Source organism: Ochotona curzoniae, unplaced genomic scaffold, assembly GCF_017591425.1.
Source record: "Ochotona curzoniae isolate NIBS_2020 unplaced genomic scaffold, NIBS_Ocur_1.0 contig_4064, whole genome shotgun sequence".
In the NCBI taxonomy this organism is placed as follows: Eukaryota; Metazoa; Chordata; class Mammalia; order Lagomorpha; family Ochotonidae; genus Ochotona; species Ochotona curzoniae.
The window spans coordinates 5,924,083-5,938,850 of record NW_024466107.1 but is presented as its reverse complement, the minus strand read 5'-3'; the positions used below and the strand labels follow the sequence as shown (position 1 = coordinate 5,938,850).

The following is a 14,768-nucleotide window of genomic DNA, read 5'->3' as shown; positions in this document are numbered from 1 at the left end:
TTCAAGTCCCAACTGCACTACTTCTGATGGAGCTCCCTGCTAATGCACCTGGGAAAGCAGCTGAAGATGTCTCAAGGTTTTGTGGTAATTATCCCCCCTTTCCCATGCTGACTAGGCATCTTAGAAATTAAACAACAAACAAGCAAAAAAAAAAAAAACTCAGCAAGTTAAAAACAAAACCAGACTAAAACCACAAATCTCCTTGAAGAAAAAGCAAAAGTGGATGAAGGACTGATTTACTGTCATTTGGGAAACTGTTGCACCCTCACTGCAAGAGAGAATGTCTTGTCTCCAAGAGTCTTTTAAAGGACTTAGTTCGACATGGAACTTGGATGGCTCCATGCAACCCAGATACATAATCCTAGCCATCACTGTCCGTGACTTCCTGGAATTAGGATGATGCAAGATGGAAACAGATGCACTCTATACCAAAAAAGAAAAAGATGCTGGATACCAACAGTGCCAAGATTTTCTTGCCCTGTTAGCCTTGTGGTCATGGCTACTACCACAACACTAATATTCATGATGCCTTGTATGTCAGTTATCTCACCTCCACATGTGTGCTCTCTGCATTCACCCACCTAGCAGGTGGTTCCTCAACGTCTCCACAGCTGGGGAAGAACTTCCTTTTAACAGTGATGACAATTTCTGTCTGCAGACGCAAAGATCTCTGTCCCCTTGAAGATAAACTGTGCCTTTACTTGAAAAAATCACTTTTAATTACAACAAAGTGAAATAACTCCTGCCGTGTGTTTTGGGGTATCATGGAGGAGAAATTGATGTATTATTCAGACAAAACATGAGTGTTGCTGGATTGGAACACTTTCTGGTCTGTCTAGTAGTGCAAGATGTGCACTCACACCACAGGGAGAGCTTTGTCCTGACTTAAGTTGATACAAGAGATGGACCCACCACGTCCCAGCAATGTGAGCTGAGGACTCTCTGGTGACAGTGGCTTGCTGTTCCTTTCTTGAGGAAATTGCTCTTGAGTTGTCATATTTTGGAGGGTCCTGGAATTGAGAAAGGGCATAGAAAGGACACCTGGGTGTGGCAAGAAAGGGCCAAAGTCTGAGTCAACAGTGCTAAAACATCAGCCATCTTCCTTGAGTAAATGCAGATGAGACTGACCTGTCTGAGCCAAAGGCCATGTCCTCTCCTGCAACCAAGTGGTAAACCCCATAACAAAAGCCAGGGGTCCTGCTGTGGGCAAAATTAAGAGACTTACTCCAGCTCCCTGAGATTGGAGTTAAATGCTGAATAACTGAAATAATGATCAGCATTGACAAACGTAAAACCCAGCAGAGAGTTCAATAACTACATGTTATGTCATATGAAGTGGGCTTCCCCTCTCATGGTGAAATTTCTGTGGGGACATTCCATTTCCCCAGGAAACCCCCTGCTCCCTCTGCCCCTACTCAGACGTTTCTTAGTGCCTTCAGATCCAGCTCATTTTCAGTTTCACGTCAAAGAGGGCAAAACACAAACAAACAAAGCCAAAGCCGAGGATATCACTAGGGAAGAATTTCAAGGTAACATTTAGCACATGGGCGTTAGGAGTTCCAAAGAGAGCTGCACTAGCCACATTGTCCCTACAATCTGGAACTTCCCTTGCTCTCTTCCCTTGCGTCTTCACTTTTGGGTACCCCACCCCTAGACCCTGCAGGCATTTGAAGAAGCAGAACTGGGCCTTGTGGTGGGCAGTGGACCAGGCCAGGCAGATACAGAAAGTATACATGTACACGTGGGAGCCTCTGCCCACGGACACTCAGAGGCCATCTGCTGCTCCAGCACGTTGCAGTCCATGTGGTCAAATTCCACAGGGCTTTGTGAAGCTCCTTGTGGCCAAGAAGGGAGTTCTATGTAACAGGCAACTGGTGGGGATCCTGGTATGTCTCCTTATGTGTTACAGTGAGAGAGCAGTATCAATTTTGCTAGACATCTTTTTAGGTTGTGATTCTGAGACTAAAAGGATATTTGTTATCCAGCTCATGACTCACCAGCCATGAAAATGTATGTGTGTGCTTTTTTGTTTTTGTTTTTTTTGTTTTTTGTCATTTGGTTTTTGAAGTCATGAAGAGGCTTAACAAACGTAGTTTGTTAACAATCTCGGGCACACCTTTCTTGGTAGACATGGGGAAGTACATGTGTCAGCTTTAAACCACTCCAGACGAGGAAAACAGCCGCAGACAAATCATGAGATGGATGGGCATAAATCAGTCACTGACTCTTTTTTCAAATTCTGTTTATTAAAAAAGAGAGAGAGACAGATAGCAGACTCATGAGAGCAGTTCCATGCACCTAGTTCACTGCCCAGATGTCTGCACTGAGCTCAGACTGGGCTGGACTGAAGCCAGGAGTGAGGAATGCAATTCAGGTCTCCCACATGGGAGGCAGGGACCTAAGTTGAGTCACCACTAGTGTCTCCCTGGGTCTGCATTTAGACAAAGCTGGAAACAGGAGCCAGAGGAACCCAGCTACTCTGACACGGGATATAGGTGTCTGACATCTTCACTGCTGGGCTAAATGCCAAGCACCAGGTAGAGTTTCTCAACCAAAGCTCAAAGAACAACTGATGCCAAAGGGCAAAATCACAGAGAGTGCTGAACTCTGCCAGCTATTACAGTGACTGCAAACTGAGAGGCGGAAGATAGAAATGCACGAACGTGCTGTGCACATGGTCCCCTGCTCACTCCTTGTCTGTCGAATGCATCCTTGGCGTCTAGTGCAGAAACAGAAGATGATAGGACTTTGATCAGTCCTAGATAAATGTCGGTGCTTCTAGAAAAACAGGAGCTGTGGCATGGTTAGAGCACCTGGTGAACTGCGTGTGAATCTCACTTCTGGACAAATTTAGCAGCCTGGACACCCATGTTTCTTCCTTTAATCAACAAACATGGAAGTATCTCACCCTGACCCAGGAACTATCCTAAGTGCTGAATGCTGAGATGCATACCAATCCATTTCCACCCTCGTGCAGCTCCAATTTCAGGAAAAATCTGGTTGTACTGACAACAGAGACACACCCATTAAAACTTGCAGGTTGGTGATAATGTTGTCTTCCACCCCACGTGTGGGACCTAGAACTCTGGCTCTCCCCTTGCCGACACTCTGTTTTGCGTGCTCCTCGATAACTTCATTTGTACACTGTTCAGTTAACTCTTGTCAGGACTTCTATGTTAACACACTTTCTGGACTCCTTAGCAACCATCTGGCAGCCTGCTTCTGTTCATCTCCTCCCAGATTCTCCATCTGCCTGCACATCCACATGTCTTGCTGTCCAACTCCGACCTCATTCTCTCTGAGAGAGTGGACAGCATCTGGGCTCTGAGGTCCATGCTCCCCAAACCAAGTGCCCATTGAGAAAAGGGTCTGGAATTGGGTACTCTGGAAAAGGTTAAGGCTAAGGTTAATGGTCAGGGTGCTCAGAATTGTTCCCTGAGCACCCTCCCTGGACAATGCTGGAAAAACAGAAAATGTTTGCTTGCTGCTTTTGCTTCAGAAGCTCCAGACTCCACCCTTGTCCTCCTTGACAATTGATTCCATTGTAGCTTTCTTCCCTTTTCAGTCATGCTTTGTACGGGGAGCTCCTGAGTTTAGCCATCTGTTCTTGATTCAGCATTGTGGACTGAGGAGTCTGCAGGGAACCAGCATAAGCCGTCAGTGTGAGCAGGCTGACTACTGAAAGCAAGGATGATTTCTCCCCCGGTGTTGTCCCAATCTGGTTGCCCAGTCACACAGATGACAACTGAGGGAAGCATTTTTTTCTCTCTGTCTTTGGTCCTTTCTCTATCATAACCATGAGGATGCTAATGTACTGTGGTGACCAAGAAGCCAGGAATAGCTCCAAACATCCACTGATGCAGAGGCCAACCTCAAACAAGAAAACTTTATCTAGCCCCAAAGGACAGTAGCACTGAGGTTGAAAAGCCTGAGTTAAAACCAAGAGGCTGAGGAAGATTGCACAGCTGCTTCTCACTGGGACAGAGGTTTACCTCCATTCTCTGAAATCATCGCTCACACCTCTAGTGATCGGCTGAGCTGAATGACTGTGTTTCTGCTTGTGGCATTTACACAGGCCCATCTAAAAGTTCAAAGAGCTTTCTTGTTAAAAAAAAAAAAGACCGCTAGCCAGTTGTCCTTAACCACTTGTGACTATGGGACCTGGCTGGCTCCCGTGACTTGTTAAACGTTCTTGATCGTGCACACATAAAGGCGGTACTTTGGCTGGGAGTGTTGGCCAGCATCTGTGATGTTGGCAGTGTCAACAGAGGAAAATATCAAGTGGAAAAGCAGAAGTGAGAACAACAAAAAAAAAGTCACTTGTGATGCCTATGTAATTTTGTGATTAAGAGAAAACACAAATGAGCTACAACACTACTTTGAATGTGACACATTCCAGGGGCAGGGAATTGTCTCTTGCCAGGAGACACTTGGATGACTGTAGCTTCATTTGCAGGCCCTATGAAATGACCAGCTTCAAAAAACTCAGCGTGCTACAGACCTCTTGAATCTTCAGTCCCTCCTATGGTTGCATTGGCAGGTCCATACCCAGTAAATCCATAAACTTTGTATGACTGACTGGATAACTATTCCCCATTCCTAGTTGAGGGATTTCCTTTCCTCTATTTTTCACACCCATAATCAGTAGCTACAGGGAGTATGAAAAAAAAAAACATAGAAACTCAAGATGGAAATGGGGAACTACAGTGTCAAATTGCAGAAATGTGGGGTTAGGCCATAGGGTTGAGGATAAAGATGGAGTTAAGAATCTTTTCTGGGTATTTGCCCCCTCAAAAAAAAAATCTTAAAAAATGACATTCTGAGTTGTGGTGTTCACATTCTCTTCTTTTCCCACATAACAGCCTTTAAGGGCCATGCTGAACACAGGCTGCAATGCTGCTTTCAGCTCCCAGAGACAACCATGTCAGGTTCCGCGTTCAAAAGCGATTAGTTACATCACCGGAACTGGAGAAAAAAGTTTATACTGGCAGGATAAGGCAATGGATGGCACATGAAACAATGAGATACAGATCTGTTACTCTGGGGCAACTGCCAACTTGCCAAGCAGTCGTGTCCTTCAGAGGGCATCTGACTGCTAGAAACACAACGGCACATGAGGAATGGAAGGCAGTACAAGTAACACCATAGGTGTCTGCGCAAGATGTTCTGAAATTCACAGGTAAATGCTCTCATTTTCAGGTGGGGAAAGCTGGCTCAGGAAAGTTGATCATCTTACCTAAAATGTAAGGAACAGAGGGTGGCCTTGGGATTCCCCAGACAGTCTAACCATGCTGTGCAGCCTCTGTGCAGGAAGGTAGTCAAAATAATGACATAATGACGGCCCACGCAAAGGGCAAATGGGAGGGCTGCACAGGTGATGGGGAGGCTTAATGGATGGAGAAAGAGAAGTGGAGGTAGGGAAGGAACCCTCGCAGACCAAGGGGCAAGAAGACTGCTGGTTGGCCTAGGTCCCATGCTGCCGTGGTCAACAATGCAAGCCTGCTGTTGGTGTGAGCTCTTCTTTAAAACTGGATGGGCGCAGTGACAGAAAGGGACACACACACATACACAAGGATCTTCCATCTGCTGATTCAACCTCCAAATGCCATCAACAATCAGAACTGGATAGGGGTGAAGACAAGATCCAGCAACTCCAGCTGGGTCACCCACATAAATGGCAGGGACCCAAGTATTTGGGCCGCCGTATGCTGCTTCCCCAGGCACATGAGCATGAAGTTGGATCAGAAATAGAGCAGCCAGGATTCTCACTGGCATGTTGATATGGGGAGTAGGCATCCCACACAGTGGCTTAACCTGAGGCACATGACCCCCACCCCATTAGGGTTTGGAGATGTTTTCTGGCCAGAAGATGTGGTGCACAATGAGAGATGTGGCATTAAGTGAATTCTGTAAGCTCTTTCCAAAATTTCCACAGACTCCCACTGCTGTTTTCTCAACCCACACACACAACAGACAAAATCATTATTTTTTTTTTTTTGCACACATACTTACCAAATCTCTATTTTGCACCAGATGCTGTCCCAGGCCATCTGACTATGGTGGTCCAGCAAAGACCTTTTCCATCTGGACACTGCTGGCTAGTGAAACAGCTTTTAAAAATAGGCAAGGATTGGTGCAGTGGCTTATCAGGCCAGCCATCTGCCTGCAGCACTGGTATCCCTATAGGTGCTGGTTTGTGTTCTGGCTGCTCCACTTCCATCCAGCTTCCAGTCACAGCCTGGGAAAGCAGTAAAGGATGGCTCATGAGCTTGGGCCCCTGCACCCATGTGGGACACCCAGAGGAAGCTCTTGACTTCAAATTGGCTTATTTGGGAAGTAAGCCAGGATCTCTGGTAAGCAGAGGGATCTCTCTCTCTCTGTAAATCTGCCTTTCAAATAAAAAATATTCTTTTTTAAAGAAAATACATTTGGTGATTTCCAGTGATGTTGCATGATATGAAGAAAAACGACAGTCATATGATTGATGTTGAATCGAGTCATCAGGAAGTCTCTTGACAGACAGAACTTTTGGCATGCAACCTCGAAGACAGCAGGCAAGGTGCTGAGGTCTCAGATGTCTTGACAAAGGGCACACCCTGCCCAAGTTCCCAGGCAGGATCCCATCAGACAGGTCTCAGGAACCCACAGAAGGCCACCATGCTGGTATCCTACCCAGCTTTGGGGAGCACAAAAAGGAGGTCGGCAGACTGAGCTTGCCTGTTGCAGACTGACACAGGCATTCATCTATCAGACATTCATTAAGCACCTACTGTGTGCAGGACATTACCGAGGAGTCAAGAAATGAAACTGAAACAGTCCCTAACACAAAGATTCTATCTCCTCAGAGAGGAATTTCACACTCTGGTTAGGATGAACGAACACCCCCCACCCCCCAAGAGAAGCCTGCCAAGAGGATAAGAGGTGAAGCTCTCCAGCCCCAATCACAAGACAGACATTTAAACAAGGACGACCAGTGCACACAGTGTGAAGCTGCGGGCTATAATAAGGTCAAGATCCTGCGGGGCGGGGTGGGGGGTGGGGAGGGCCTCTGCCTGCCCAGGGTGGAGAGGTCAGGCCTCCCCCAGGGGTTAGTCACCTACCCCACCTTTTCCCACCGGCTGAGCCTTCTCGGTCGTGGTGGGCGGGGCAGGGCCGCAGGAATCCCCCGTCCTAAATCTGTCCCATGCAGAAAACCCAGGCAGGGGAGCCCCGAACACTCAGGGCTCGGATTAGCACCTGATTCATTGAAGCAGTGAAGCCAGGCAGCTACTTAACTGCTGGTAATAGCCATCCCCCAGGTCGCCCCAGAGCACGGGGGACTGCATGCGCTTGGGGTTGGCGAGGGGGAGGGGCGCGGACCGCCATGCGCAGCCTCCGCGGGAACAGGCGGCGTCCGCGCCCACCCCGCTCCTCCTGCATTCTCCGAACACGGGTAGAGCCTGTATTCGGGGGTCCTGCCACACACGCCCTCGTCCCCCAATACCGCCGCACCCCAGGCGCCCTCACCGACGAGCCTAGGCCCGCAGGGAGGGCATCTCGGAATCCCAGGGTGCAGTCTGGCGGGCCTCGGCGCGCCCCGGGGGGCGGGGAACGGCCAAGGGAGACCACTTCCCGGCTAAGGTGCCGGAGGTGGTCCTGCCGGGGGCCTGCAGGTCCGTCCGCTCGTGGTGGCGTGTTGGGGACGGTCGTGGCGCCCATGGCAGGCCCCGGCGGCGCGCGGGCCTGTGCCGGTTGAGGCGGCGCTGGCGCAGTCCGCCGCGCCCCGCCCGCACGGCCCTCCTCCGGGTGTAGCATGTCCTCGGCGCGCCCGCCGCCGCGCCGCCCAGGGCGCTAGAGCTCGCGGCCGCCACCATGGGCAATGGGATGAACAAGGTAACGCGGGCTCCGAGGCGGCAGGGCGCTTGTCGGCGGGGGTCAGGGGCGGCCCGGGTGTGTGTGCGCGCGCGAGGGGCGCGGCTGTGGTGATTTTGGGGGGGAGGATGGGGTGGCGGCGAGTTCCCGCTCCTCACTTCATCTCACGCCACTCCGGCTTCCGGGAACAGCGCCTTGGCGGGCCACCCCCCCCCCCCCCAGCCCCGGACTGGGAGCCGGGGCCCTTTCTGAGCGTCTACACCCGCCGTGCCCAGCCCCGAGCGGCGGTGGCATGGGTTCTCTCCCCTCCCCTTGGCGCTCCAACTGAGGCTCTCGAAGCTTCGCCTCCCACAGCGTCTGTCAGCCAGCGTCCACGGATGTCTCTTCCGTCATTTCCTCTTTTTTTTTTTCTTTTTCTCTCTCTTTTTTTTTAATCTTGTACTTAGACAAGTAGACCGAGGGCTGAGAACTGAGTTGGCTTCACCTGAGTGACCTGGTGGCGTGACTTCAGGGACAACCTGTTGGGACGGGTCGGGGCTGGGAGGGGAAGTCGGCTTGCCCTGGTTTTCTAGAACATTGGATCCAGGCCCCACCACGCTGTTCTCCCATCCACAAAGTTGCTGGCTTGTTTGCAGCTAGGAGTTGCCCGGTGGTGTGTCTGTGTGGAGCGTAAGGTGAAATAATTGAGTTCTGTTCCCTGCGCTGGTTGTTCAGCTTCAGAGGAAGGAGAACTTAGACTTTGAAAAACCCTCAACACATTTGCAAATCAGTTAAGGTTCCTGGGTGAGTGAGCTCCCCCTGGCCTCCTGGCCCACCTCTTGCGCATGAACGTTTGGCCTCCATGTTTGGTGGGTATCCCCGTGTGCCTGCCTTCCTCCTTCCTTCCCCACTCCCTCTCTTCTCCCTGCCTCCTTCCAGCTCCCTGGAGCCTGCAGTGAATTTTCTCCATGGCTGGACTGTTGGAGTGGGTGTGTGTGTGGTGGGGGAAGAGGTGGGCAGGGAGGATAAAAGCTAGAGCAGGGAATGTGCTTTGGGGGTGGGGGTTGGGATCCTGAGTCCCTACCTGTCCTGTGTTGACCTTGGAGACCCAGTTGATGAGAAAGCTGTGTGTGTGTTTGGGGCCTGCATGCCTTTGACTGGTACACTGAGAGCATTTTGTTCAGTTTTGTGTTTTGTTTTTTGGCCAGTGGCCAAGTTTGGGAAGCACCCATTTCTCCCTTGGATAAGTGCTTGCATTACAGGTGGCGCCATTAGCACCAGATTCCATCAGCGCCATAAGCCTTCTGCATTTAAAAGTTGGAGTCAACTCCGAGGGCAGCTGTTTAGCACAGCGGTGAAGATGCTGCTTGGGTTGGAGTTTTGGCTCGATTCCTGATTCCAGCTTCCTGTTAAACCACACTTCGGGCAGGGGGGCTACAGCAATAGTGGCTCAAGTTACTTAGATCCCTGCCTCCCATGTGGGAGAGCCAGATTGAATTCTGAGCTCTTGTTTTTGTCTGTCCCCGTCCCACTCGCTGCAGGCCTTTAGGGAGTGAGCCAGCAAGTAGATGCTTGTCTCTGTCTTTTAAATAAAATGGATGATAAAGAAAAAATAAAAGTAGAACAGACGACAGCAGGGATGTCTGTCACATGTCCTGGGTTCCACCTGCCTTTCCGTGGACTGAGATCACACTTCCGCTTTCCTTGGACTGCTTCTAGTTTCTCACACCTGAGTTGTTCACCCTGCATCTCTTTCTGCATTTAATTGGTAGTGTTGTATATAATCATTTAAAGGCTATTCAGGAATTCGAATGACTGCCTTGAGGGATCAAATTCTTCTGACACTTCTCAGCAGAAGAAGTACGGTCCTACCACAAGTTTGGCCTTTTCCATGTGGGAAGTAGGTTTCTTGGCTGTTTTGCTGTCCTGATTTGTCCTGTATGTAGAGAAGTGATATCCGGCGTAAAAATGGGGCAGTGTTGTGTGTAGGAGTTAGGAACTGTCCGTTCAGCTCATGGTTATTGCGCACTTACTTTGAGCAGGGTGTGGAGACAGTGGTCACTGACACAGGCCAGCACTTGTATCGCAGAAATGCAGCAGAAACTCTATACCTCATTAAAAATCTTTTGGTAGACATTACAGAGATATAAAGTAGCAGGTGACATGCACTTGATGATGTAAAAAAGTAAAAGAGTATCATTTTAACCTGTAACCAAAGTGTTACATCATGGAGTATTTCACAATTTTTTTTTAAACCAAGTCTTTAAAATCTCTTGTATGTGTTTGAACTCACACCCCATCTCACTTGCAACTAGCCACTGGGGCTAGTGGCACTGTAGTGCATGACGCAGGTTGTTGCATGGCAATTAAAGTGGGGTGGAGGCTAGGCAAATAAACACTGGGGCTCCTCAGGATGCAACAGGCAGAGGTGCAAAGGCAGAGTCGAGGAAGGCAGCCTTGGAGTAGCACTTGAGCCTGACATAGCGGTCTGCTGGCATCCACATGTTTAACCAGAGACACATCACAAGATCACAATAGTGGTGGAGTAGCTGGAAGCTGGTAACAACAAGCCTTATCTAGGATTTTCCATGTAGTTACTTGTAGAAGGACATTGTGATTTGTAGAAGGAATGACAATTCATAGGATATCATGTGTGTAAGAACAGCTGATTGGGTACCATTTGTATAACTGGCCATCATGTGTATGAGAACACTCGATGGGTATGCAAAACAAAAGATAGTTTCAAACAAGGCTGTGGAAACAATTGAGGGGTTCCGTAGGAAGGTTTATGGGAACTGTGTAAGCTCCTCAATACCTCCTCCTTTATCCTCTGTGACCCTCAGTCTATAAAAGCCTGAGGTGACTAATAAACTTGGGCTATCTCACCAAGACGGTAGTCCACGCGTGTAGTCCACCCGTGTTGTTTTCCAAGTCCATCACTGCAGGACAGCCAACAGTTACTGTGTGACTCTGAGCAAGCTTCCTATTTTCCCCATCCCAAAGGCAGAAGAAAAGAAATGACTGATTGGGTTTGTAGAGGTCTGGGGAAGATGCTTACCACAGGAATGTCTTCCTCAGAACATTCATGAATTAAGAAATGATAAAATGTCCTGCCCCTGGAACTGAAAACCTAAGTGTATGTGTGCCTTGCAGGAGCTGGGGTGAGGTTACTACTTTCTCATTTCATACCAGTATGTCATCTTGGACCAAAAGATTTATGAGTAACCTCTGTGGATTCCATCCTGCTGGTTTGTGGAAGCAGAGCTCATTTCTACATCTCATGCACGTGCGCTATCTTCTCCTCAGGCCCCTGTGCGGCCGAGCATCACGTCCCTTTTCATGAGCTGGTCAGGGGAGGCATCTTCTGAGTTCTCCCCAGTTTACAATGGCAATGAAATAGAGACAAACTGTGTGGGAGCTTGGATGCTTTGTTTTCTGAGCCTTGTAAAATGTACCTGCACTTAGTGAAAATTGGACCTCACTATAGCTTTCCAAGGCTAGGTAGGCTGTCAGCCTCTTCACAATTCCAGGTGGAGGCTTTCAAGTTGTGTGAGCTCTCAGGCTAGAATGTATGAGATGGGCTTGGACTGCCAGTTCCTGTTGATTTCAGCAACAGTGAAAGTATTTCCTTTGATCTAGGTAGCCAGCCGCATCCCAAGGTAAATCCTTAAACCCCTAAAAGTGAACCTGGTAAGTTCCTCATAGTTTCAGATTAATTGTAAAACAAGCAGTCGCCTCCTGTCACCTCCGGTCTTGCTTCGTGTTTAGCATTCATAAGGGGCAGAAAAGCCAATAGCTGACACGAGCTCATTGCCTCTCACACACTTTTCACACTGGCATCAGTCGTAATCAGCAACGAGCCACTCACTGTCGTGCCAGGTCCTGGGTTTGCATGCTTCTCCCGATGGATAGCTTATCTCCATTTCTTACCACACACCTGTGAAGTAAGTGTTGTTGCTTCAAGCCTGTTTTGCAGGTGTGGTACACAGGTTAGGGGGCCTGCCCACACTCACTCAGCCAGATTCAAAGCCAGCTGGGCTGGCTCACAGCCACAGAGGAGAATGACTGGGAAATATCTCTGGTAAGGCTAGGGTTCAACTGAACAGGCTGTTGCATGCAAATGGCCTGTTTCTCTGGAGCTTTTGAAAGCTCCTAGTTGACTCAAAAGTTTTCTCGAGAGTCTGAACTAATAAATCCTCCGAGAGAGCTTCTGAAACTCCGCTTCTCACTGTTGCCTTCGTACTTTTAAGCATGACAGTGTCCCATTCAGGACAAAGCAGAACAAAACGTAAGACCCAAGCCAAGCATGATGTCAAAGACAGCTGCCTCCAGTGCTTCTTGTGTGCAAGTCCCTGTGGCATCGACCTAAATGCTGACCTGAGGAAGCCTGAAGGCTTGCCGTGCTAGGGCACAGTGGGGAAGACCCTCTGCCTCCGACAGCTGGTCCTCCACTCACTGCTATTGACTTAGCTTCTGGCACATCCAGTCTGCTGGCCTCTTGCTTCATTCCTGCTTTGTATTTGGAACACCTCCTGCCTGGTGGAGGATGGGTGCTATTCCAGGATGTCATGGATGACTTGTGGATGGTGGTAGGGGACAGTCACTCTGATGCTCCTGGGAGCAGGTGACGTGGCTACCTCAGGTGTTGATCCATCCATTTAAGATGCTGACCCCTGCCATTGTCAAGGTGCCATGTCAGACCCTGGAGTGTGTGATAAACACGCAAAGTGCCAAGACGCTGCTGCTCGGTTTGGTCTCCCAGCTCAGGACTCCTTGCGGGTGGTGTCTGTCTTCACCTATTTTCTGAAAGAACAGAAGCTTTTAAGGAATGTTCTCAGGACAGTCAGAAATGTAGACCAACGAAGGCCATGGCCAAACAGCCTTCAGAAAGTTCTCTGTGACATTTAACCCTTCAGGGAATCCACCAGAATTTTCCCCTCCGTTCCTGGCATAGAAACCCAGAAAGCTCTTTGTGAGCTGGGAAGGGAAGATTCCACCTCGCCCTTCCACCCCCACACGCGTGACCCTGTGCTGCTGGGGCTCAAGTTCATCTTTGTGTAGTCTGTCAGGGTGGGGTTTGTAGATTCCTTGGCTTCCTGGAGTACTAAGTGAAATGTTTAAAAATAAACAAAGCTTTTCCTGTGTCAGAAGCAGTGTTTTGTTTTTGACTTCAGTGCTTTATAGCTGAAAATTCAAAAAAAATTTTTTTTTCCTCTGTGACGAGTATTGAAATAATAGAAGGGGTGACAGATGCTGGTCAGGAGGACCGTGCACAGAGAGAGTCTTTGGAATGATCTCAGCAGAGTTTGTTCAGGAGGGCTCTGGTTCTCAAGGCCCCGATCTTCCTGTGTCACAAAACCCATGGATCTGCGTGGCCAGCAGAGTTACTGGAGAGTGTTTTGTTTGGTGATGGTACTGTGTCTTCACTCCTTCGCCGATTGTCTCCCACTGAGGAGACACAGGGGCGGGCTTGGGGGCACGCAAGAGACACAGCAGACACCCCGGATATGATGGAGAAAATAAAGCAGTGCCTAGGGGGCCTGGAGAAACTGCCTTAGAAGGGTTCATTGTGGGGGATCTGAAAACCGTCATCTCATGGGACCTGTGGTGTCGAGGGAGACCTAAAGGTTACAGGGCCTCACAGATGAGCAGCAGGGAAGAGCATCCCTGGCCAAGGCGGAAGCATCTCCGACTTCGGATGCATTCTCAGCCCCCAGCAGGTGCTGGTGACATTGTGCTGCCCTGTTCTTGCTTCCTACTTAAGTTCAAATTCTCCTGGAGTTGGCTGGTCAGCCTCATGGTCCCAGGTGAACACTGTTTTCCCAGTCACCATCCATCCCATCCTTCTCCCACTTCTCTGTTCTCCTATCCCATTCCTCTCTCACTTAGGGAAAATCTGAAACTAGAATATTAGAAGAGATGAGTCAGATTTTCTTTTTCAACTTTTGATTTTGAATTACAGAAATCATAGTTGCGGAGGTTTGTTTTTTTCCCCAAGATTTATTTATTGATTTGTTTAACAGACAGAGCAACAGAAACAAATAGTAGATCTGCTGATTCACTCCTTAAATTAGCAAACAACCTGAGCTGGACCAGACCCAAGCTAGGAGTCTGGAAATCTCATCTGGGTCTCCCGTGTAGGTGGCAGGAGTCCAAGTGCTTGAGCTATCACTTGTGGCTGTCCCAGGCACATTATCAGGGAGCTTGATAGAAGAGGGACAGCTGGGATTCAAACTGACATTCCGCAATGGGGTGCTGCTTTCCCAGGTGGTAGTTTAACCCACTGCTCCACAACTCTCACCCCAGAATAAAAGTTTAAATAGTCACAGGTTTTTCATTCAGTCTGCTTGAAACTCGCCTTCTTTGGTCTTGTTCTGTAAATTCTGTGTGGAAGAGAACTGTCATCTGACTACAGAAATGGGAATTGAGCAATTTGCTTTCTAGTTCCAGCCATGGAACTCTAGCTCACTCTCCTGGTCTGGAAAATGAAGTTAAAAGTTGAGTGATCCAGCTCTGTCCTCTGAATAGTAACTCAAGGTATTTTCATTGCAGGCAAAATGCCCAACTTGAATGATTTTTTTGTCAGCTGCCTCCTTACTTTCTCCTTCCCCGGCTTTGTGTCTTTGCCTGTTCTCTGCTTCCATGCCAGCCACTGTTTCCAATGTGGAAACCCACCCAGGACGCAAACGGGGAAATATTTGATCACTGGCAAAGCTTGCATGTGGCTTTGTTGACCATCATTCTAAACATTTGTATTTATTATCATTGCATTTGAAAGGAGAGAAAGAGCTTCCACCCTCTGGCTCACTTCTAAACTGCTGCCAAAAGCCAGGAGTGGTCCAGGCTAAAGCAGGAGCCACAGACACCATCCACTTCTTCCATGTAGGTGACACGGACCTGAGCTCTTAGACCATTTTCTATTGCATCACAGGGTGTGT

At 48.9% G+C, this 14,768-nt stretch overlaps 1 protein-coding gene across 2 annotated transcripts in view; it reads left to right on the top strand.

Moving 5' to 3' along the window:
* Positions 1–7,447: 7,447 nt before the first annotated feature.
* Positions 7,448–14,768, top strand: part of DUSP22 (dual specificity phosphatase 22) — a 59,495-nt gene continuing 52,174 nt past the window's right edge. The window contains exon 1 of one of the 2 annotated variants that reach the window (XM_040984112.1): positions 7,448–7,872. In XM_040984112.1, the coding sequence (XP_040840046.1) occupies positions 7,852–7,872 (21 nt within the window). In that variant the 5' untranslated portion in view covers positions 7,448–7,851. The remainder of the gene's footprint in view (positions 7,873–14,768) is intronic. The other variant, XM_040984113.1, reaches the window with a different exon arrangement.